Genomic DNA, 26,026 nt, shown 5'->3' on the forward strand with positions numbered 1-26,026 from the left:
AAGGTGCCTTCGTTCTGTTTTGCATGCAGTGGAGATCATTTCCACACACTGAGCTTACCAAAGTGGCCATTGATACGCTCAGAAAATTGGCCTTTGATGACGGTACTCTGTGTTGAATTGGCACAGGGTCGCTGGGTTCATGGATGAACGGAGGTGTGGGTGGAAGAGAAGGATGGTTTGAGCTGTGTATATGCGTGGGACTTACTGTGTTTAGAGGTTAGCTGAACTCTCGGGGTGCTTCAGGGGAAGCTCATTGTGCTTTAAGCTTGAGTTTGAGCTTGTGATGGAGCTTTATATGAAGTTTTGTGGCACTTTTATTACTTTTTAGAAACTCAAATATGATAAATATAAATAAATAAGCCAGTGAATGGTGATAAGCCAGTGAACCCATAAAATGGCTCCCGGGTGTGCTCTGACAGGGTTACAGGGAAGATGCTGAATAAAAATAAGAAAAAGTCATTGAATACGGCCAAATAAATTAAATAAATAAATAAATAAAAAGCAGGAGAAAATGCTTCCCATGTTTATTTTTGTAGCTTTTGCTGTTGTTGACGTCAAAGGCAACAAGCGTTGTGATATCTGGAGCCAAATTAGGCAGATGCCAACATGGACAGCTTGTGTTGTGACATGAACAAACTAAGAGAAGATGGTTACATTAAAAACAGATTCACTTACAAAATAAGGGTTGCACCAACCAATGCTAATCTTAATAATTATATTTTAACTTTACACTTTTTTTTATTACATTTTTTACTAATTTAGATTAGTAATAATTCATCTTAATTAATTACGGAGCCCCTAAAGGGACATGGTGATGTGAAAAATATGAGATGGGAGTAAAAAAAATCAATGCTTTTGCGTTCCCTAGCAAAAACGTTTGCATTCCCCCGTGAAACTTTGCGTTCGCTCACAAAGAACTCTTAATGTTTGCGAGCAAACACAAAGAACGCAAAGTGTCTCGGGGGAAAACAAAAGTTTTTACGAGGGAGCGTAAAATTTCTCAGGGGAATGCAAACATTTTGTAAGAGAACGCAAAAGCTTTGAAATATTTTTTCATCTAATTTTTTCCCCACCACCATGTCCCTTTAAGGACTTTGTAAGTAATAATAATTTATTATTTGTTACGATTTTTTAATGTTTTTGAAAGAAGTCTTCTCACCAAGGCTATTTGATCAAAATACATTAAATACATGTGAAATATTACTACAATTTTAAAGAACAGTTTTCTATTTATATAATATATTTTAAAATGTAATATATTTCTTTCAAAAATCATTGATTTGAATGAAAATGATCAAAACTACAATAAAAAGATACTACCAGGTTACATTAAAAACAAATTCACTTGAAGTGTATGGTTTCGCTCCAACCACAATAATCTTGAAAATATATATATTGATTTATTTTATTTTATTTTTTGGGGATAAACCATTTTGATACTGTTTTTGGTCACTACTTGATGTCCAATATAAAATCGCAATCCTAAAACTCGTCTCAAAGCACAACCAGTTGAGAACCATTAAAAGAGACCAGCAGATTTGAAATGTCAAAGTACTTTAGGCTATAGAAAAAGAACTGAATAACGTTTAAGTGGTTCAAATGTACGTAGCAGATTTCCTTTTGTCAGAAATTAGCTGTCATCTGTCAAATGCGAGAATGAGTAGGAAACGGCTTGAACTGTGTCTCAAAGCAAAGGCTCTTTACGTTTGCAATTTGCACACCCACACATCCTCATTTCAGCCTACTTTGTGCCGGCTAGTCTCTCATCTTAAAGCTACTGATTAGCAAGACATTCTCATGTGAAACACAGTGTTCTAGATGAATTTTCTTGATGCTCAAGAGTCTTTATTCTGTTCTCCAGCCCCCGGTTTGAGTTTCCATGGAAGTCAGTGTTTACTTCACGCAGCGTTACTTTCTGAGAAAACCCTGTGTGACACTGCCTCTTCCCGGATTCATGATTAAGCGCGCTCTCGGATGCTCACTACTCTTAAATTACACCTCTTGTGATTGCAAGAAAGCAATTACCACGCCAATACGTCTTTGTTGATTAAGATCAAATTGTTGTTTACACCGCAATCTCCAAAAAAACACAATTAATGTGTTTTTCAGAGAAGTCGCTGCACTTTAGCAGCAGCCCACCAATTTTCTAGTCGCTGTGCTTTTTTGCATTTCTCACAGGAGAAATATGAGTTCTACCGAAGTGTGTGTGTGCCATTGAAAAGACTTATTATTATGCATTAGTCTCTGTCGTTTTAATGAGCGCCGGCTTCGCTTGCTCCAGCGCCAGCGAGCAGAACTCAGAATTGACAACAACACTCAGTCGTTCTCGGGCAGCAACAGCTAGTGCTCAGTTCACACTGTGCCCTTTTCCCCTCCTCCTCCTCCTCCTTGTTCTGCTCCCCTCCCGCTCTTCCTCGTTTCCTGCGAAGAAGTGTCTGTTGAAAGAGTGGGGGCACGGCAGCGGAGCAAACGACGAGAACTCGCTGAAAGCACAGAGAGCTTAATTAAACTGCTGTTCAACTGTGCCAAAGTGGAGCAGCTTGGAGGCATTGGTTTGAAAGACTCAAAATCTCCACCGGTTCATCTGGAGACATCTTTGAGAAGCTCTACGTCCACGACTGAATTATAAAGCAGGACTCAAACTGCACTTGAGGAGAGCCACAGTTGTTCCAGGAGAACTCCACGACTGGATTTCTGAAGCGCTGAGAGGGGGCAACATGGGCGCTTTGATGGTGGTGTTTTCACTTCAAACCAAACAAAGGAGAAAAAGGACAGGTAGGTGGTAAAGAGCACTTTTATTATGTGACAATAAGTCTCAAATGCTGAATAGTTTTGCAACAGATACTTGTTAAATTAGACCGAGAGATGCTGTAAAGTGGGGTTCAAATGTCTAAGGATTTAAAAGAGTTTAAACCTGGAAAAGAGAAAGTTTCAAGATTTTGAAAAACGCGATTAATCGGACTTCCATTGAAGCTCAAGATGCTCTTTGGATCATCTTAAAGGGTTAGTTCACCCAAAAATGAAAATTCTGTCATTAATTACTCACTCTCATGTCGTTCCAAACCCGGACGACTTTTTGAAGCGTCAAAGTGGTAGTTGCGTAGCTGTCAATGGAGGGACAGAAAGATCGCAGATTTCCTCAAAAAAATCTTCATTTGTGTTCCGAGGACGAACAAAAGTCTTGCGAGGTTTGGAACGACACGAGGGTGAGTAATTAATGACATAATTTTCATTTTTGAACTATCACTTTAAATCATGCTGGAGAACATGATCATCAGGTTTTACACGCTTGTGCATCTTGAGTGCTGCTGCCATTCAATTATTACCAAATAATAAGACACTGTCAGGTCAGATTTTCAATGAAATGTAACAATTAACAACACTTTGTAATAAGGTCCCATTAGTTAATGTAAGATAAAGCATAACTTAACTAACATTGAGCAATACATTTGTTACAGTATTTATGAATCTTTGTTAACATTAGTTAATAAAAATACAACTGTTAATTGTTAATTCATATCAGCTCAGGTCTAAAATATTAACAGATACAATTTTTTATTTTAGCTATGTATTAGAAAAAGGTGAGATTGGTCGATGCTTTAGAAGTATTTTTCATTGTTAGTTCATGTTCACTAACAACAAATGTTAACAAGGGCAACCTTACTGTAAAGTGTTATACCTACTGTAATATTCTGATAGTATTATTTTTTAACAAATGTATAACATTTTCAAAAGAATTTTCACTAGTCCTCTAAGGCCTTTTAACCCTCACTATGAATGGTATTTTCAAATATCTTTTTTTTTTTTTTAATAAGATAGCTTACGTATTCTTCCTCTGGGTGTTTTTTGTCTTTCTCCTTGAGAAAAGAGTACACTCCACACAGTGATGATTCATGGTTTTATGCTTCTTTGTTGTGTGGCCAAAGGACTCCAAATGGAGGGTTTCTCAGAAATGGTGTACAAGGGGCTTTTACAAAGAAAAACAGAGGATTGCTTAGATAATAAACAAAAAGAGGAAATATTACTTAATAACTGAAGGCTTATCTTTATTTCTGCAGTTTACTCTGAACAAATTTTGGTGTATGATTTATAAATTTCACTTGGCTAGTAAATTTCACAAATAATTACACAGACACGACATTACACATTGGATTAAACATGACATTTTGAAGTAGAATGACTTACAAAATATTTTTTTTACAGTGTATTCTTTCATTTTTCAATGTGTATAAGCACCTTCAAAATTCTAAATTCAAAGGCATGAGGACAAACGCTCTCCTGTATTAACTTCGTGAATGGGCCATTAGTGATGTGGTGCTTGATTTTATAGGAACTCTTTATGGAATATCTACCAGGCCATCAGGCTGTGAAATTAAGTCTCATTCACCTTCCACATAATCCACATAAATCTGACATCTCGCACTCCTTCATGCACTGTGGTCTCATTTCAGTGGAGTTTAGGATTGTGCTTTTACCCCCAAAAAGATCTTGAAGGTTCTTTCAATGTTTTTCACCAGAACCAGCAAATCTGAAGCACTGTCATAATTTGTCCTGTTTACTATTTCTTATCTCTCTATTAAATCTGGTTCATGCCTGTAATGATTAAGGTTAGTCGTTCGTACATTTACATAATGCAAAGTAGTAAAAAGGGTGAAAATAGCTGCAAGTTTCTAAAATGTACACCGTCCTGATTACCTTATTTACTGCATCCCAGCTAATCGTGCAGATATTTCGTTTTGTTTGATATCTCTTACATGAAACTGCATGTGTGCCTTAGAACGGTCCTGATTAATGTATACCGGAACCATAGTTTCAGTGCAACTGTATCATAACATTTCATCATCGTAGAGAGAGAACACATAAGTACATGACAGTTTTATGTTGTTGCGTGTGGTACATGAAACCAACTGTACCGATTGTTTTTGCACAGTGGGTGTAGTAATAGTTTTGGCAAGAATCATTTTCTTTAAATTTAAAATTCATTTAAATGTACATATTTGTCATATGTGTAAATAAGTGTACCATTAACTCAGGTATCACTCTTAGAAGAAAAGGTTCTATATAGAACCTTAAAGGGTTCTGTCTGGCACTTCATGTATTGAACCTTTAGGGATTTCAGTCATGGGATCATTTAATAGATTTCACAAGTTCACTCTTAGATATAAATAAATAGAATTAAGGTTATGCGTATTTGGCGTGCTGTCCGATGGGAGGGCTCTGAGCTGAGAATTTGGCCCGAACCCAGAGTACTCCCCCATCCCAGGCTGGGATAGGAATAGTTAGAAGTGAAGAGATGGGGTGGAGGGATGCTGTAAAAAATGTCATGGAACAGAGGTATAGTCTGCTGTATATATTTACCTCTTATCTCATTAATTGAGTTGATTAACTGAATGTGCTCCTCCTGTGTTAATTAAGTTAATTTTCTGCTCAGCAACTCTTAGAAGAAAAGGTTCTACATAGAACCTTAAAAGGGTTCGGTCTGGCACTTCATATATTGAACCTTTCGGGGTTTCCATCATGGGATCATTTTATGGTTTTAGTTTTAATTAATTTTGTTTCAATTTTAATTTTAATACAATTTTATGATTTAACACATTATCACTGGAATGAAATTGAAATAACCCATTAAACATTAAAGTAGTATGCTATAATTTAAGACATTTCTCCTTATATAGAACATTTTTGGCTTAAAGTGTTCTTTAAAGGGGTCTTGACATAACAAAAAAAATTTGCCTTGATCTTTTAACATGTAAAAGGCCCTATCATACACCCAGCTCAATGCAGCGCCAGGCCCAACGCAGTTATCATTTTCACATCCTGCGCTACGCTATATGCGCCCGTCTGTTCGCCCATGGGCGTGCTGGTCTGAAAATGAGGTGTGTTCAGGCGCATTGCTTTTTTTTTGCATGTTATGCCCAAAACACACCCATTACTCATTAAGAGTATAGGTACAACCCTTTTAGACCATGCGCGCCAACCATTTTTCCCATTGCTAAACTTGTGTGCTTTAGACCAGTGTTAATTTTGGCAGCCATTTCTGATTTAGTCTTAGTCTTCATCTTCAGATGAAAATGCTTATTGGTCTTAGTCACATTTTAGTCATTATGTCTTTCATAGTTTTAGTCTAGTTTTAGTTGACGAAAAGTCTTTGCATTTTTTGTCAACTTTTAGTAATTACTTTTAGTCAAACTGCAGTTACCGACTTTAATTTTGGTAGCTATTTTACATGTAGTCTCTTTAGACAGAAGATGTCATTATAATTATTCTCTCTAGGCCAATTCAATTAAGCTTATGAGAAATTTGAATCAAGGTAACAGGCTGTATTGACATAGCACTCTTTTGCAGTAGTATTTGTGCAATTCTACATATCCCTTTTCCTTAGTTAAGTGGTTCTCCAATTTTTTAGAGGGTCATACCCCCTGGTACCCCCTCTCTTCCACTTAGACTGCAGTCACACCTTTTCCATTATTTGCCCCATTTAACCGATTTTTCCATTTCATTTTTTACCTTTATAAATACCTATAAAAAAATAAATAATGCTTTAAATAAAACAATGTTCAACAAATATGCAATGATGTTAAAAAAACGTTTAATATTAATAAAAATATTATATTAAAATCGCCAGTAGGTGGCGGTAACTCACTGTTTTTTTTTTTGAGTGAGTCATCAAGTCATTCATTCAGTAACGAAGGAAGTAGCTGTATTTATGAACGGATCATTGAATCTCACGATTCGTTCAAAGCCACAGATTCGTTCACGAATCACCGCTGTGTGCTGCAGTTCTGCCGTGGCTTTCGTTGCAAAATAGAGCAATAAGCCTATGACAATACTGTTTTAAATGTAGTACATCACTTAATGTTACCCTTTTGTTTTTTTGAACTGTTGTATAAAATCAATGTCACATTTGAAATCGTGCTTTGAGTGCAGTCCAATTGGATGAGGCAAAGACTAAAATCAGTCTTGCTGTTCAAATTGAGACCTATTCAGAGGAAATGCAGAGCATCAAAAAGGGAAAACCGATTAAAAAACAAAGTCCCCTTGTCAAACTTTGTCCATTTATTGATGCTCAAGGTATACTTCGAGTTGGAGGAAAATGCTGCAAAATGGGCAGTCATCTTTACGTGTATGAGCACACGAGCTATTCACATTGAAATCATTGAATCATCTAGTTTTATCAATGCCCTCAGATGAATCTTTGCAATCAGAGGACCTGTGAAACAACTGAGGTCTGATTGTGGGACAGACTTCATAGGGGCCAGCAAAGAACTACAGGCTGGTTCTATGCATGCCAACAAACCTGTAAAAAGCTACCTCTCAGAGCAAGGTTGTACTTGGTTGTTCAATCCGCCACATTCCTTACACATGGGAGGTAGTTGGGAGAGAATGATTGGAGTGTCTCGTCGTATTCTTGATGCCATGCTTCTCAAACCCGGATCTGCTAGACTTACACAAGAAGTTTTAACAACTTTTATGGCCGAAGTTACTGCCATAGTAAACTCAACCATTAACTTCTGTGTCATCAGATCCAGAACAACCTCTTATTCTTACTCCTGCTATGCTCCTTATGCAAAAATTGGAGCACATTCTGTAACTCCAGGGCAGTATGACGATAGTAATCTCTTTAAACGGCAGTGGAGACAAGTCCAGCATCTGGCCAATGGATTCTGGAAAAGATGGAGAAGTGAGCATATCTGTGTTCTCCAGAAAAGACAAAAGTGGACAGATGAGAAAACAAATGTGCAAGCAGGAGATATTGTCTTGCTAAGGGATGTTCAAGCCAAAAGACAAGACTGGCCTATTGGCTTAATCACTAAAACTTTTCCAAGTGATGACGGGAAAGTAAGGAAGGTCGAAATGAAAATTGTCAGAGAAGGTGGCTCTAAGCTGTTTTTGTGACCAATCTCTGAAATTATTATTCTCTTGAGTAAGGACGGTAAAGGACTCTGTGGTTAGCTCTATAGAATGGACACTAAAGGTTTATTTGCTTGTAGGGTTTGACATCTTAAAGATGCCAGGTGGGGAGTATGCTGTTCCCTGCTGCAGTTCGCAATTTAGCGACCCCTTGTGGTAATGTGCCTCTATTTAGGTAGAGCATGTGCTGTTCAGCCATTTTGTTGTCAGGCATTTGAGAGAGCACACAGATGATTTCCATCTCCATTCATACTTCACTCTTGAAAAGGCATTGTCTGTAAGTGTTTTCTAAAATCAATATGTTATGAAAGTTCTTTGGTGTTTGTCATATATCATGGTGTTGTATTTGAAGATGTTAGATGTGTGTAAAAATTAGACTATTGGAATGTTGTCTATGCTATTATGTATGCTACGCTATCTATATTTGAAAATGGATGTTTTAGAAGACGTTTATGCTCATCGAAGTGTCTTGTAAGTTAAAGCTACACTGTGTAATTTTTTAAGTTGATTCTTAGCAAAAATCACTTTGTTCTTTCAAAATTATGTGCTCATTATATTAATGTGTAATTACTTCTACCTACTAATCAAGTATTCTCGTAAGCGTAGAATCTGCCATTTAGAATAAATACAAGCGAGTCGCTCGAATGGCGGAAGCCATGTTGCGCCTCCATCTTGAAAATACATTAGCCAAAGTGGGACATACCTGGAAATTCAAGCTTCGTTTTTACACTCAGTGGCACCGTGACGAATGCGAGGGGGAGATTATTCGCGACTGCCGGCAGATTTGAAATAATAAGGCCACCGTAGGAGTTAAAATGCCCTCGGAATGGGAGGGGCTTGAAATTAATATTCAGTTGGTAGTCATATACAATTTCACCGCTAGATGGGAGAAAATCATACACAGTGTAGCTTTAATGTATTTCTATTGTTGTTTTTTTACCGCTTCCATTGAATGCACTTCAAGTCAACTCTGTCTTGGGTACTTTTTGGAGGAGTGTTAAGCTTGCTGCATATGTATCTGTACTCATAGTGAGGGCAGAAAATGTGCAGTAGCGAGTGAGCGTTGATAATATTTCCTGTGCAATGATGTTATCCAATCATAACAGTGACCGTTTACTGACAAGCCTTAAAGGAGCTGCCCCTTAAAAACAGATCATTTCAATCAATTCAATTAATGAAAATCAGAACAACAAATCATAGCACCACTACTGTTGACCATTGAAATGATTTTGCTGTTACGCTTTTGCAGGGCCAAATGTTTTATTTGGATGTCCAGGAAAACCTGCATGTCATTTTCTGCATAGTTTGAGCTGGTTAGACTTAGGTTGGCGACTTTAGGCTTAGGTTTTCCAGTCTATCCCATCATAGACATACAGATGTAAACATAGGACAACATCTACTGGAATTTATCATAATAGTTGAGATGAAAAAATGTCCTTAATTGAATATACTTGAAACACAATATAGTTACAGCATTAAACTGACGATTGTTTTCAAAGTACACCACTGCTTAGATAAGCGAGTTCTCTCCAGCTTTGGGATATGAAGGTCGAAGAGTAGTGGGTAACTTCGCAGCAGCTATATCTATGGAGATAGTTATATTTAGTGTCTCATTCCCAACCTATATTTTATGGATGCTTTGTGGAACAGGTTGGGAATAAAATGAATGGCCAGCTGTGGTCCTTCTAGTGGGCAATATATCATAAAGAAGACAGTTTTGTGCATTGTAAGCAGAAATTAGAGGAACCCAGATTCCCACACTGGGAGCTGAGCAGTCTGTTTGGACTATGTTTATTTTAACTGTGTCTAGCTTGTTATTGTGGAGGAATTTGAATGTTAGGAGTATGTTGTATGATTGATTACACGAACAACAAAATACTAAAAGGTACCATGCTTTTAGTATGATCTATACATTGCAAAGGAGGTGCATCTAAGGCGACATATATACCACAAAGAGGTTCATTTACAAATGTTCGACATGAACAAATTATGCCCTTGAGGAAAAGAAGTGCACTTAATTGTGTTGAATGAGCCCTTGTAGGGTACTTAAAAAATTAGAAGTATATTTTTAAAAAACTGTACTTGCTGATAATAAAATAAAATCTAAAAAGTATTTTGCTTAAGTACACTTCACTTTCATGATACTTCAATTTTGATCAATCCGGTCCAGCTCCACTCCAGGATTTCCATGTCCCTCTCATCCCTCTCTCCACACTCACTGGTGAGAGAAATCCTAAGGGGTGAAGGTTTTTCTTTGGTTGGCATGGCCCTAATAGACCCTTCTGTAGATGCCGCAAAAAAATGATCAATTTACTCAATTTACATTTTAACTATGGTACCGTTTTTACGTTTACAATGGTAACTTTTTTATTTCGTGTTAGCTGATGCCTGTGTCTTGTTGTATTTTGTTAGTTTAGCTAAATAATCTGCTAAAGTAGACATACAGATATTCATACATGTCTAACTACAGTTGTACACACAAAGTCACTTACTTAAAGACAACGACTTACATATTGCGGCCCATAGAAACAGCTGGTATTGAGGCATCTATCTATCTATCTATCTATCTATCTATCTATCTATCTATCTATCTATCTATCTATCTATCTATCTATCTATCTATCTATCTATCTATCTATCTATCTATCTATCTATCTATCTATCTATCTATCTATCTATCTATCTATCTATCTATCTATCTATCTATCTATCCATCTATGAATGTCCTGAACAGCATTAAATTAACTTCCCTTATGCTTCTCTGAAATCTTAAGTGTCTATAAACTTTATTGTTACATAATTATATGTAAAAGCATGCCAATTATTTGAGACCAGACTTTATGAAAGAGTGATGTAATATTTGCCTTTTTTATCTTTTTCATCCCTTCATTTTACCATTTTTTGGTCCCCGTTTGTTTGAAACAAAATGGCAGCGATCCCTCTGTGACATTTTCCATAGCAAATTTTTAATATTTCAGAGTATTATTCAGTTTCAGAAGGGCTTTTGTGTGCGTGCTTCTATGAGAGTGACTCATGAGCATGAAGTCCGTGTGACGAGTGTGTATGCATGTGTCCACTTGTGAATTTCAGTATTTCAGTCCTCAGTGTCCCGGTGTAAGTGTGTATCCAGAGGGCTTTGATGATTGTGCCTGCTTTGCTTTCAGAGACATTGAACAGACGGCTTTCCAGCCACTCCAGTCCCACTCAAATGCTTGCCATTTATTTAGCAGCCTGCCAGTCCGCCATCACAAGAGCTTCTATTCAACCAGCGCCCCTCTGACAAAAGCCTTCTTCACCATCCCAATACATTAGGGGGAATATACTTGTGCTTTTGAAGTGCACTAAGAGGACACAGTCCTACTTCATCCTGATCAAGCGCTGGAAAATTCTTTGATTATGAAGTCCACTCCAGAAGAGCTTGTGTGTTTGTGTGCCATCATACATTGCAGAAGGATCCGGTCTCAGCGTCATCAGGGGACACGGGCTGTTCTCTCACTGTGTTTGCTAATTGATTTTGTGTTTTCTTGTTGTCTGTGGGGGAGTGAATGTGCTGTGCTTCTCGCTCCTTCAGTCTTGGCCCTTCTGGTGTTTACACTTATAAACAGGGCAAACAGAAGGAACACGATTCCAAACTCACCGCCGGGAGAGCAGCTGTCACTAGGAGCGGGCGGTGGTGCTACACATGAATCTCCGTATTCACGCAGACTTACGCAGTCAAACATGTTACCAAGAGTCAAATTAACATGTTGTAAGCCACGATGACCTGTGGAAAAGATGTAACCACATCCAGTTTACAACCACACCCAATCCATAAAGAAAATACTATAAGGGATTTATCCAATTTACAAATTGTGTGTCACTGCAAACTTGTCACTTGTGCCTGGTTAGGACACAGCGTAAGAGTTTCTCCTCTCCTCCTCGTTTCTCCTCTACTGAACACCTGTTCAGTATGACCAGTGATTTCTTAATGGCCTGCACCTGTCAAAACTCAGCAAATCCTTAAGCTGGCCACACACTTGAAGATTTTAAGCCTGATTTTGGGCTTGATTTGCAACCCCCAACGATCTGGGGTGTGTGGCCCGATTCGAGACTTCTCGCAAAAAAATCCTCAATTGTGTGGTGTCACTATTACGATTATTTTATTGCTCCCGATTGCGTCAGAGCCCACACAATCATGCCACAAAAGTGGAGTATTGAGAAAGAAGACCACTCATATTCTTTTTTCTCCTTTGTTTTTATTCCCGTTAAACAAAACTGAGTTGTTGACAATGTCGTGAGTCTCTGTGAGATTTCGTCTTACTCTGAAAATGTTACTACAATCGACAGGTGTGTGGTTTTGCGGTCCGGACTAATCTTCTAGTGTGTGCATTCGGAGGATTATAAGTCTCCCACAGTTTTAAAATCGGTTAAGATTTGAAAATTGTCTAGTGTGTCCCAGGCCTTAGGCAGCCTTTGTAAAGTGTCATCATAGTACTAAATGAATACCACATTCATGCATCATGGTATTTTCGTAGCATTCCAAGGCACTTCAAAGAATACCATAGTTTTATATGGCATATTTTACCTTTTTTCATACATGGGTAATGAATTTAACTATTATGATTTTTCTTAATCATTCTGGCTCCATGAACAATTCTTTTGAATTTGAGAAAGAAATATCATTTCAATAACACTATTAAAACAACAAAACACTAAAATATTTGTATTTTTGTAATTAGAAAGTAATATTTTTGTATTTTCTATATATAGTGTTCCATCTAGTTTTAGTAATTTTGTTTTGTGCTTTTGATTATTTAAAAAAAAAATTATATAGCTCTTATTTATTTTTATTTCAATTTTTATTTTAGTAATGTAATGACTTCCACATGTATTTCAGTTGGTTGCCATATTTTATTTTATTTTTTTAATTTATAGTTTTAATTTTAGGTTCAAATGTGCAGAAATCGATTTTTGAGAGACACTGTTGATATTTGAGATCATCAAAACAAACACGCCCCAACACAAAAGGATTACACCCCTATCTTGATAGCTCCGCCCCCAAATTCAAGACCACTCTATGCAACACAGGAACCTCCCCTCTAATGAGTGTAACCCTTACTGCTGATTGGCTACAAGTGTGTTTTGGCGCTCTGTCTGATCCACTTTCAACAGTGTTTCTCAGAAATCGCTTGCTGCAACTTTAATTACCAATATCAACAAATTTCATTCATCACTTTAAGAACAATATGATGTAACAAAGCATCAGTTATATGTATTCTGACAAGGTAAAATTCATGACTTGCAGCTCAGTAAGAGTGTCAGATTATTTGAGAAACTGTTCTAAGTGACTTGCAAGTTCTACTGAAAAAATAACAACTGATAAACGTCTTTTGCTTAGGGATCAAACATCACTGGTCGCACTGTATGTTTTTGATAAAAATAAAAAATAAAAATAAACCTGATCATTCACTCAGGAATTGGACTTCAATTTGTTTTTGATTCCATACTAAATAAATAAAAAAATTTAAAAAAATTTGGTATCAGACGTTTAACTATACTGTACTGTATGTTTTTGATTCACTAAAAGAACAGGCTCATAAGAGCCATTAGCTTTAGAATCAGACTTCAGTGGTGGCACTTTATTGATGATTTCAGATGAATATTGATATAGGCGTAGTGAACACTTTCCATCCACATCGTTGGAAAACTGCACATGTGAGCGCCATTAACGGAAACCAAATATCATGAAAATCATTCTATTCTGGTATTTTTTTTAATGGTTCTCAGTTTCCTTGTCATGATCCCTTTACCTTCTAACTGTATTTTTTTCTAGCTTGCATAACTCTGAAGGTATTGACTTCATTTATCTTAACCGTACCCCATGTATATATGTTAATGAAGTGGATTAAGAATGTTGTGGTCTAGAGAAGTGATTAAATTAGCATTTAAATTGGGTTGTGCTTAAAGACAAAAGCCCTTTGAGTGCTTTGGTTGAAAGCCTGTGTTAATTCAATCTTTTCTTTCCCAAGTGACTTTCAAATGTATTTCGTTTTAGAATGAAACATGGCTATTCATACAGTTCAGATAGAGGCCTTTTAATGATATGTTTGGCTCTGTATTAACGACTGTAATCTCGCTAAAGCGTCCGATCATGTACTTATAGAGGGACTTGGGGGGGGGGGGGGGGGGGGGGCTTTCACACTGGGCACGTTTGCTGCGGTCCGAGTCCAAGCGTGATTGTTCCGGTGGACTGGTTTCACGGTGTCTTTTATTAATTTGGTGCTATTATACTCAGCAGAGTGAGCGACACTTGGTTTTACTGTATGTGCATCACGTGAAGGTGGATTTCTGCTGCTTGCAAACGGACGCTTTTGATTGCGAGCCATTTGCTCCGTCCCAATTCAGACGCTTCATACTTTGAAGGGTGCTTTCGAAGGCTTATTGCGTCACCGTGGCGCGACGAAGGCTGTCCCAAATTGAAGGCTCCTTATGCGGCGTCCAAATGCGTTGTCCAAATGCGTCCTTCGTTTCCAGTGAAATGAAGGATACAACAGATGGGCTGCATCCGAAATAGCATACTTCTCCACTATGTAGTAGGCGAAAAACAGTATGTGACAAAACGAGTAAGTCTGAATTCACAGTACTCATAAAAGAGTAGGGAAAAAGTACCCAGATGACCTACTACTTCTGGCAAGATACTGAAGTGTGCATACGATGGACACTTAACTATCCCATTAGGCCACAGGAGCGGATTTGTGAATGGTAGTGAAGTGGCGTAAAGGATGCTGGTAACGCCTGTTTCACACATACTCTGTTTGCAGTGTATGCGGTGCTTGTTGCGGTGCAGGAGCAGCACGCGCTATTGTGCTTTCACATATGCTGTGTTTGCAGTGTGCAACTGATCCTCGGCTGTACCACAAACAGACCTAATAGACCTAAAACCAATCAGAGTGATCGGCATCGTGTAAAGCCATATGCTGCGTCCCAATTCGCCTTGGGAAGTGTAAGTTACACTATAGTGTAACTTACACTTCCCAAGGCGAATGATTCATGATTCATTGACTTAGTTGAATTTGCTAAAAAAAAATTATGTTAATTGGTTCCACATAATTAATTTTAGCTACATTTAAACAAATGCATTACGTTGAACTAAGTTCAGCTTAATGCATTTGTTTAAATGTAGCTAAAATCAATTGTGTGGAACCACTTACGATAAAAACATTTAGTAAATTCAATGAATTTACTGAAATCATTGAATTTACTAAAAAAATGTATCGTAAGTGGTTCCACACAATTGATTTTAGCTACATTTAAACAAATGCATTAAGCTGAACTTAGTTCAACGTAATGCATTTGTTTAAATGTAGCTAAAATCAATTATGTGGAACCAATTTACATAATTTTTTTTAGTAAATTCAACTAGTCAATGAATCATTTTTTTCAGTGTACGCCATAAAAGTACTGACTACTTTGTCATCTTTATCAGACGGATCTGTCGAGTGCATCCTGTCACCCTGTCAATCATCTTGTCACAATTAAAATCCTCTATTAAATCTAATTTAATTTCCTACCGGTTCGGAGAGAAATGTAGTAGCACGTTCATCTGCCAGTGGGTCTTTCATGGAGACTGTCCTCATGTGTTTGCAATTTGAATATAATAATGCATTTAAAAGTTGAACGGACGTCGTTCAAATGCCTCTGGGTGCAATTGGATAGACTAGACCTAAAACCAATCAGAGCGATCGTCATTGTGTAAAGCCCGCCTCAACGTTTCTGATTGGTGCCGCGATTTCTAGGCCATGGAAATGGGCTTGAATGAGCTCTTTGCCAGACTACTTCTCGAGCAAATCTGAATTTGCCGGAAGTTGTCTGGGTTTTCCCAGGCTAGGGTAGTCTAGCAACTCTCCGTTGACTTTCGGAGCTGTAAAAACCTAAATTGGGTCAGGCCAATCACATCACGTATAGAGTAGGCGGGGCGGGCTTAACATAATGACGACAGAGTTGTGACGGTTCCCTGCTACTTGAAAACAAAGAAGAGCTGCTGCTGCTGGCGAACAGTCTTTCGAAACGGCTTTGGCCGTGGCTCTGGAGGACTTGGAGTTAAGCTGTTCTTTGAGAAAAGAGCAAAGAACGGCACTTAAGTCATCCTTAAAAAAGGAAGATGTGTTCGTAGTTTTGCCGGCCAGATTCAAAAGTTGAATCTATCAACTAATGTAAGCTCCGCTGTTGGGAAAACGCTCTGGTTGGTTGAAGCGCTGTCCTATTGCGTGCAGAGGGAATTTGAAAGACAGCCGTTTATCCCGCCCCTCGGATTGAGCCGTGTCTATGGTGAGTTGCCAGACCTAACATGTTGATGTATGCTACACTTTTTGTGTCTCACATGCTGTCTCGTATCCTGGATTACAATCGTTGTTGGAAATAAATCTTCTTGTTATTTTTGTATACCCGTTGCCTCCATCGTCTTTGAGAACCAGCGTGACAATCGCAAACATTTTAAATTATATATATTTGATACCATTTTTTATACCACAGGGAAAACGAGCTTATATAGGCTACTACCAAGCAGATATTATTATTATTATTTCATAATTGTCTTTTATATATTTAATTTAGGAATTTTGTTGCAATAGCTTACACAGATCACAGTGATTTGAAACTTTAAACTAAATTTACAAAAAAAGACAAGTAAACAGTCAGTAATAAAATAAGAACAAATAAACAATTTCCAAACAATAGTACAAAGAAATACAATAGAATAAAGAAACAAATGAAATAAACACGGCTTTAAATACAGAATAATGCTTAAATTAAAGTTTACAAAATGTATTCAGTCAAGAGCAGAGAGTGATTTTCTTTGTCTTGTTCTTTGATTAGCATGACAGACATTAGCAGGTTAATTAGGCTGCTGTCACTTTAAGAGTTTATGAACGGATCCAATATACTGTTGCACAACGTTATCTTTCTCAACTATTTATGTTCCAAAACGTACTATTAGGTTTCAACTTACTAAATATTAGATATCTAATGATACAAATGTAAAAATAAAAACTTTAAAGCGGTTCAAATGTTGACTTATATCTTACTAAGATGCGATTACATATAGTTTATACTATTTATTATATACAGAAATGGCAAGAACAAGAACAGTCCTTCGTGGGCTAGACCGTCCCATTTAACAGTCACGGCCTTCGAAGGATGCAGCCTTTGAATTGGGACACGACCATTAATCAATCTCTCTCTCTCTCTCTCTCTCTCTCTCTCTCTCTCTCTCTCTCTCTCTCTCTCTCTCTCTCTCGGTTTGTTCTTGTAACAATTTACAGACACATAAAACTGGTCTGGTGGGTGCAGCAGAATGTTCTAAAGTGACGCTTGTATCTGGGTTTTAATAAGCCCTGGATCAGTACATTCTTTCTAAAAATGTACAGAGACAGCAGCAGACTGCATCACAGCTGTGTTTAGTGACTTTGCACTGGTTGTTGTTTGTGTGCAGGATTAAGACCTTTTTACACCACTAAAAGCTTGAAAACCTTTCTAAACCAAGAGCAGAAATGCTCCAAGTAAAGCTGCTTTTAGCGTCTTCTCCCTATGTAATCTTTACAGAGCTGAAGGTTTCTCAAAGACTGATTGTATGCAGTGTTATCTAAAATGATTTATATTATCAAATGATATCGCTCTTCCCTGTATTTGTCACTCGGGGGCAGCAAAGTCCTGTTGCACCAAATCTGAATCAATTCAACAACTGTGATGCTCAATATAGAGTTCATATGTATTTCACTGTTCACCTTTCATTCACCTTTATTCATATTTGTGTTGTTATTTGTTATTGATGATATTCATTACTTTCTAAAGCCAGCAGACTTTCTGGTTGCAGGCACATTCATCAAGTGTTAAGAATCCAATGCTAAGCTGATTAGGGACCACAGAGCAAGAATAAATCACTTTTGTCTTGGACGTTTAGGTACTATATGCCTGTAGAGTATGCTTGACAAATAAATAGTGGCTTCACACAAATGTTTATTTTTTCATTTCCCAGAATGTTTCCAGCCACATATCTGTGTGTTTGTATGTGTATATATATATATATATATATATGAGTTGTTGTTGTTTTTTTCTTAAAATAGGTACTGTAGAATGCTAAAAACACATGTAAACTAAAATACTTTCCCCCTTCCATCTCCATAACTGATGTTTCTTGCTGAAGATCATGCGACAGGCCTACAGTTCTTGAAACGTCTGGAATCAAAAACTGAATTGTTGTTAATAGTACAACCCCAAATCAGAAAAAGTTGGGACACTGTACAAATTGTGAGTAAAAAAGGAATGGAATAATTTACAAATCTCATAAACTTATATTTTATTCACAATAGAATATAGATAACATATCAAATGTTGAAAGTGAGACATTTTGAAATGTCATGCCAAATATTGTCTCATTTTGGATTTCATGAGAGCTACACATTCCAAAAAAGTTGGGACAGGTAGCAATAAGAGGCCGGAAAAGTTAAATGTACATATAAGGAACCGCTGGAGGAACAATTTGCAACTTATTAGGTCAATTGGCAACATGATTGGGTATAAAAAGAGCCTCTCAGAGTGGCAGTGTCTCTCAGAAGTCAAGATGGGCAGAGGATCACCAATTCCCCCAATGCTGCGGCGAAAAATAGTGGAGCAATATCAGAAAGGAGTTTCTCAGAGAAAAATTGCAAAGAGTTTGAAGTTATCATCATCTACAGTGCATAATATCATCCAAAGATTCAGAGAATCTGGAACAATCTCTGTGCGTAAGGGTCAAGGCCGGAAAACCATACTGGATGCCCGTGATCTTCGGGCCCTTAGACGGCACTGCATCACATACAGGAATGCTACTTTAATAGAAATCACAACATGGGCTCAGGAATACTTCCAGAAAACATTGTTGGTGAACACAATCCACCGTGCCATTCGCCGTTGCCAGCTAAAACTCTATAGGTCAAAAAAAGAAGCCATATCTAAACAGGATCTAGAAGCGCATGCGTTTTCTCAGGGCCAAGGCTCATTAAAAATGGACTGTGGCAAAGTGGAAAACTGTTCTGTGGTCAGACGAATCAAAATTTGAAGTTCTTTTTGGAAAACTGGGACGCCATGTCATCCAGACTAAAGAGGACAAGGACAACCCAAGTTGTTATCAGCGCTCAGTTCAGAAGCCTGTATCTCTGATGGTATGGGGTTGCATGAGTGCGTGTGGCATGGGCAGCTTACACATCTGGAAAGGCGCCATCAATGCTGAAAGGTATATCCAAGTTCTAGAACAACATATGCTCCCATCCAGACGTCGTCTCTTTCAGGGAAGACCTTGCATTTTCCAACATGACAATGCCAGACCATATACTGCATCAATTACAATATCATGGCTGCGTAGAAGAAGGATCCGGGTACTGAAATGGCCAGCCTGCAGTCCAGATCTTTCACCCATAGAAAACATTTGGTGCATCATAAAGAGTTATGATTTGCATCATAGTTGAGCAACTAGAAGCCTGTATTAGACACGAATGGGACAACATTCCTATTCCTAAACTTGAGCAACTTGTCTCCTCTGTCCCCAGACGTTTGCAGACTGTTATAAAAAGAAGAGGGGATGCCACACAGTGGTAAACATGGCCTTGTCCCAACTTTTTTGAGATGTGTTGATGCCATGAAATTTAAAATCAACTTATTTTCCCCTTAAAATGATACATTTTCTCAGTTTAAACATTTGATATGTCATCTATGTTGTATTTTGAATAAAATATTGAAATTTGAAACTTCCACATCATTGCATTCTGTTTTTACTCACAATTTGTACAGTGTCCCAACTTTTTCTGATTTGGGGTTGTATATCAATACTCCCTTTTTCTGTTAATGGAAAAACGTTTGAAAACAAGCACCTTTGTCATAATTACAGAAGAAATATTTCAGTTAAAATGTTGAACTGGACCTTCAGCCTCCTTATTCTGGTGAAACAATCTCCTGTTAAAGTGGGTGCTGAGTGAATTATGTCTATTAAATGATTCTGCCAATCCAGATTAAGGCTAAACGTGTTATTCACTTAGCGTGCTTCTGATGACGTTTGCATCCATTTGTCAATCTTCAGCCTTGCATTTTTCATGATGGAAAAAAAATGTAATCATGTGCTGTTCATAGCAATGACCTCTGTGTAGTGTGCTTGCGGCCGCTGCCATTAGGGTCCTATCTGTTACCATTTTATTTGTAGCAGCTGAGCTCCCTCTAAATATAGCTCAGGGCACTGATGGCAGCCTTTGTGCGGCTCGCTAAAGTAATCATTCAGACAAGACAGCCTGTGTGTGTGTGTGTGTGTGTGTGTTATCTGTTTCTTTCTTTCTCACCTGTGTAGTGAAAGGGGAGTGTGAATGAAGGATTCACACATGAGCATATTGTGTGTATGAAGACACCCCATCTCCGCACTTGTGTATGGATCCTTTTGTTTTCTGTGTTTCTATGGATACCGGACTTTGGAACAACTTGATTTGTAGACGCATATTTCATGACCTCAGAAAGCCGTCTAAATAAGATCAAATGGCACTGTATGTGTTCTGTCATGAATGCATACCCAGTATGCACATGATGTAACGTGCTTGAGCACAATATGAGGAATAATTAAATGCATTGGGTGCTTGTGGAGCAATCAGAATCTGGTCGTGCTAATCTTTAGTCTCAGCTTGTGCCATTCGCTGCACATGATTGGCTATGTTGGAAATTATTATATGAGTGAAAAATGTTTCATATTTATAGTGTCTTGTGCATTTTTGACTTGTGGACCAGTTCAAGTGATTCATTGGAAATAATATATATTAACGCCTGTGCACTTCTCTTGTACACTGGGGGAAAAAAACGTATGGATTTGCATATGTCTAAATTCACATATATCTAAATTTCTTTAGAGATTTTTCCTATTTTTACCCCAAATAGGGTGATGTGAGCGTTATTGAGTACACACATGTAATGTAATATATGTTGCATTCATACTGGAAGCCAGAGGGCGCCCTCGCAAAGAAAGTTAACAAGTGAGACTCATAAAACTTATGACGTTCCAGGAAATCCCTTATATGGACAAAGTCATCCAGAAAAAAAAGGCAGATAGAGACGTTTTGACCAATGAAACATAAAGACAATAAACATACGATTGCTACAAAATGGTTGTGTTCAAGGCATCTCAGGTATTTTTATAAGAATAGAGTATATTTATAATGCAATGGTAATTGACAGTCTTTACCACTGTATAGAATACTATAAAATAATATATTTTCAGATTCTTTCTGTGATAGGAAGCCACACAATGTTGCCATGTCCGCAGTTTTCCCATGGAATTGGGCTACTTTTAAACTGTTGCCACGGGTTGTTTTTTCAGTTACATTTCATTTTTTGTTTTTGTTTTAATCCCCAGAACACAATTTGTAACGAGGAACCCCTTTCCTGAATATTGTGCTGGTTATGAATAGCAATTTTACTGGTTTTGTTACGCAAACCTTTCAACCCTAAAGCCACGTCAGATCACAAAAGGAAGTTTTTTTTTTTTTTTTAACTCAGCTGACGTTATAAAGTGTGAAGAGTAAAAACATAAATGTATGTTGTAAGTGACTCAAGCCAAAGACTATACAAAGACGGTTCACCCATATGAATCTAAATGGGTAAACTTCGCCCCAATGAAAAGCATATTTACACCATCTGAATCATTCTCTATCCCCTATATAGTTGCACTATGTTCCATTCACCATGTAGAAAATAGTAAATGTGTGAACAAGTGACCGATTTCAGCCGTAGCTTCAGCATCTGTTTATAGTGTATGAGGCGGGACACTTTGGATTCTAGAGAGTATTTGATCGGACAGAAAATCTGATGAGAATCTGAAGTGCAGAGTGATGTCATCAAAATCCTTGATCCATATTGGCGAAAGTGAGAGACTGAAATTTTGAATGCTTCTAAATGTGAATTATGTCATTGTTTTAGTGCACACTATAGCTTAAAGATAACAGTAAGGCTAACATATTCATACTAAAAGCCAAAAAACTCCAAGACTCGCGCTTAGGACTGCACATGTGCATTGGGTAGACCAACCTGAAATAAACAGGGTTTTTTAACGCCACATGGGGAACATTTATGAAACGCATTTCAATTTCTCTCAACATGAGGACAGTGACAACTGTCAGTCAATAAATGCGAAAACAAAGTAACTTGCGTTACTATTTTGAAAAAGTAACTCAGAATTTTGTTGTAAATTTTGAAAGTAATGCGTTACTTTACTAGTTACTTGAAAAAGTAATCTGTTTATGTAACTCGAGTTACTTGTAATGAGTTACCCCCAACACTGGTTATAAGTTTAAGTATAGTGTTTTATATTTCTATTTCAGTTTTAGTCATTTTAGTACTTCAACTTAAACTTTCAATTAGTTCCCAAAGTGTTTTTTTAATCTATTTTTTTTTTTTAATAGTTATAGTTAACAACATGGTTCGAATTACGTGGGAGACAGTGGTAGCTGAGCTCCCATAGAGAGAGGATGAGCTCCCATGAAAGCAGTAAAATCATACACCTGTGGGGGTCTCTAAAAATCATCAGCACCATTATTTTAAATTACAAATAAAGCACGTTTTCTTTCAGACTACTGTAGCGTGACTTAAAAGATAGGACAAGATGCCAAACACATGGATCTCGGATTGTCATCACATTGTATCCTTATATGCTCTGCCAGGACTTTTACTGACTTTTCTCAACTCACAGAAGTGACGTCAACGTCCGATCTAGCAGTAGCATAACCCATCAGGCAAGTGTTATTTTAACATAGGCGTAATTTGCGGGTGGGACATGTCCCCACCACTTTTTGCTAAGGTCGATATTGTCCCCACCACTTTTGAAACATCTCGTGGCACTAATATACCAATACAAATAATTTAAACATCTTCAGTTAACTAGCAGAGCATTCATAGTTCGTTTGTTAAATAAGAGATGATCTAGCGCTGAAATGTGTTGTTTTTTAAATAAAGTGATCAAAATGCTTGTTGCCGCTGCGATCAGTGGCGCAGATACTGTGTTCTCTTGTGGCTCGCGCACAGTCTTCACTCGGACGCGCGCTTCAATCCGTTGTGGAGACTCTCTATTCGTTCCGGTGAAATTACAAAACAAAATGCACACAAACGTGTCCTTAACCACTGATAAACATAATCGGTTTTGATGAGAAAAAAAAAAAAAAACTATATGAGTGCGTATGTAGAACCCAGAACCTCTGACACGCTTGCCAAAAGTTCTGCCACTGGACCACTTAAATACACTTAAATCCTCAACACTAGCAACATATATTAGACGACAAATTAAACCAAATGTACTATTTAAATTGAATTGTGTTAGCAACGCTTTTTTATTAAACATTTTTATTTATTTAGGCCTACATTAGTAAGCTACACCGCGCCTGCTCATAGGCTTTTTTTTTTTCTTTTTTAAAGAGACCCCCACAAAGATGAAATCATAATTTGAACCCTGGTTAACAATAAAAAAACTGGATGAAACTTTCAAAGCAAGTTTCACTCTTCACAAGAGCAATATCTGAATTTTTCATGAATCCTATAGAAATATTATTATATGATAAGTATAATATAACAGTATGTTTATATTATTTTCTGTCATTGTGTAATTGAGAATTTGAGGTGGAGAGTTTCAATGCGGTTGGAGATCTGTGAGCACAGGAAGGTGAACCGCAAGCAGTCGTGACTTTAAAATGACCCTAAAGTCGTAACTTTGCAGATTTTTATGCTTAAACTGCAACATTACACACTAACTAAAGTTAGAAAAGTGAAATCATAATCACCACCCCTTTAAAATTAGATGGTTCGTTTTAAAGAGTTAAGGGAGTTATTTTTTACATTTTTATTTAATTAAGATGACCATATTCAACATTCCCTCTTTGCATTAGAATCAAAGATTGGCTGTGCATTGGCTCTTTTTTTCACAGACAGCGTTTAGATTAAGCCAGGATTAGGCCTCAGTTCAATTAGGACATTTACGTAGCTTTTAAACGTGCCTTAGAAAAAAGGCACATTCCTGGTGTGCATCTTGAGACAAAACAATGGCAGTGACATATTTATTTCAAACATGACTTTTAGTCTGGGACTAGGCTTAAGTCTTGTCTGTGAAACCTAGGGTTAGTGTGCAAACCAATCTTAATTCACACCATTCAGTGCATCATGGGTCAGAATGTAGATATTGGCAAGATGGCACGATGTAGAAAATAGAATTCAAATGGCAATCAATTTCAGGCATCTCAGCCATTTAAAGTTCTGGTCTATGTTACAAGCCTTTTGTTCAGGACGTAATGTGCAAAAGAAAAAAGATGAATAAATCACAGTTTACTGACATTGTGACCTTGCCATTTCTGGCAATTATGTGCTAGACGGCAAGCCTAATTTAATAGAAACAATACACCTTCATTAGCAGGCGAATCAAAAGGCCTCTTGTTTTAATCAAATCCTCCACGATAATGTGATTAGGACCATTCTAAAGAAGAAAAAAGAAGCCATTTACAACAATCACTTACCCACTAGAGCCAGTGGCTCAAATAATTCATGTGGATAAGGGGATACCTGTAAAGTTAGAAAGCAACACCTAAACGACAGAAACATTTTGTAGTTTTGAAAAGGCCGTATGGTAATCTGATGACTGACATCTCCTCACTAATCAGCTTGATGAATGATGAATGACACTAAAAAGACATGCTGTATAAAGCTTTGCATAACAATGTTTTTTGACAAAATTCATAATTTAAGAATTGGTTCGCTTTCAGTTCATTTGTTGGGAAATGAATTGGAGTAGTGGCAGGAAAAAGAGATTTATTGCAACTGCATTTTAAAGAATTTCAACTGTCACACAACGTACCATAATAGTTTTAATATTAAATAAGACTAACTAACATGTATTATTACAAAGAACAGCTCTTATATGGAATTATTAGGATTTATTTCCATTTAAATTCTACCTCTTTAAATTAAAATATGAAGATACGTGCGTCTAAATAACATGTCCTGAATTTAATTGGAATTTACCAACACACTCTTATGGCAATTCGTAACTATTTTACATTTTGACCAATTGTTGGCTAATTCATGTTAATTAGTACAATTTGTACTAATCTGTACAATCTTATTTGTAAATTTTCATATGATCTGCTTAGTCCCCGCTGATGGTTTGATTCAAATTGACCTTAATCTTACCTTCTTAACCAATGTCTTTGCTGCTGACCTTCGATGATAAAATTCAACCATACTAATAACCAAAAATGACTTTATATAAACATTACATTTGTGTTTCATTTTTGAAAAATGTTTTATTTCTATTCTTCTGTGATTCAGAATGGCAGCCCAACTGAAAGGGTTGTTTGAGCTGCGCCCTCTACAGTACAGGAGTGAATTTACATTTTCTTCATCCTGAGGCTTATTTTTTCCCTTATAATGTGAGAGAACCTTTACATTTGCCAACAATAGATGATTAAAAAACAATCAAGCTCAGCCCAGGTGAGAAAAAGTAATGCAAAAGTAACTACTTTCCATAAAAAGTAACTAAGTAACACAATTAGTTACTTTTTTAGGGAGCAACACAATGGAACACATTACAATTAACTTTCCCCAACACTCATAGTTACGTTTCCTCGTGAGATCAGGTGGGAATGTACAAGGTTTTGATGCCGTTCTGAACGGTGCACAATTATTTCCGCACACACCTGCTTTTTTTTCATACAGTCATTGTGTCCTTTTGGGTTTGTTCTTCATGATTTGATAAGAAAAACCTGTTTCCTTGACAACATGTGGTCTACGTGGCAGAGCCTGGAGGTGTTTCCTCTGACGGACACATGCTGTTTTTGTGTGAAGACGAGTTTCACGGGCCCGGCTATGACGGTTCGTTACATGCGCGTCAGGTGTTATCAGCGCAGTGTCTGTCTGTAGGAGGAAGATAACTGGAGAGTGATGTTTCCGAGAGATTTCACCTGCTTTTAGGGCTTAAGATCAGGCTTTGCTTCCCTCCAGATCTTCCTCCCTTTTTCTTTTATTGCCATTATTCATTGATTCCCCTCATGGTCCCTCCTTCTGCTCGGGTTTTCCCCCCTGTCTTTAATTTGGC

The 26,026-nt window shown here is 37.4% G+C and overlaps 1 protein-coding gene across 4 annotated transcripts in view; it reads left to right on the plus strand.

Moving 5' to 3' along the window:
• kcnip4a (potassium voltage-gated channel interacting protein 4a) overlaps positions 1-26,026 on the plus strand; it is a 220,079-nt gene that overhangs the window by 115,473 nt on the left and 78,580 nt on the right. Inside the window, exon 1 of one of the 4 annotated variants that reach the window (XM_079865284.1) lies at positions 2,420-2,775. The exons of the other annotated variants lie outside the window; for them this stretch is intronic. Within the exon in view, the coding sequence (XP_079721410.1) occupies positions 2,718-2,775 (58 nt within the window). The 5' untranslated portion in view covers positions 2,420-2,717. Of the gene's footprint in view, positions 1-2,419; positions 2,776-26,026 lie in introns of those variants that run through there. 4 annotated transcript variants of the gene reach the window in all.

The sequence above is a fragment of the Squalius cephalus genome, assembly GCF_949319135.1.
Source record: "Squalius cephalus genome assembly, chromosome: 3".
Taxonomy (NCBI): domain Eukaryota; kingdom Metazoa; phylum Chordata; class Actinopteri; order Cypriniformes; family Leuciscidae; genus Squalius; species Squalius cephalus.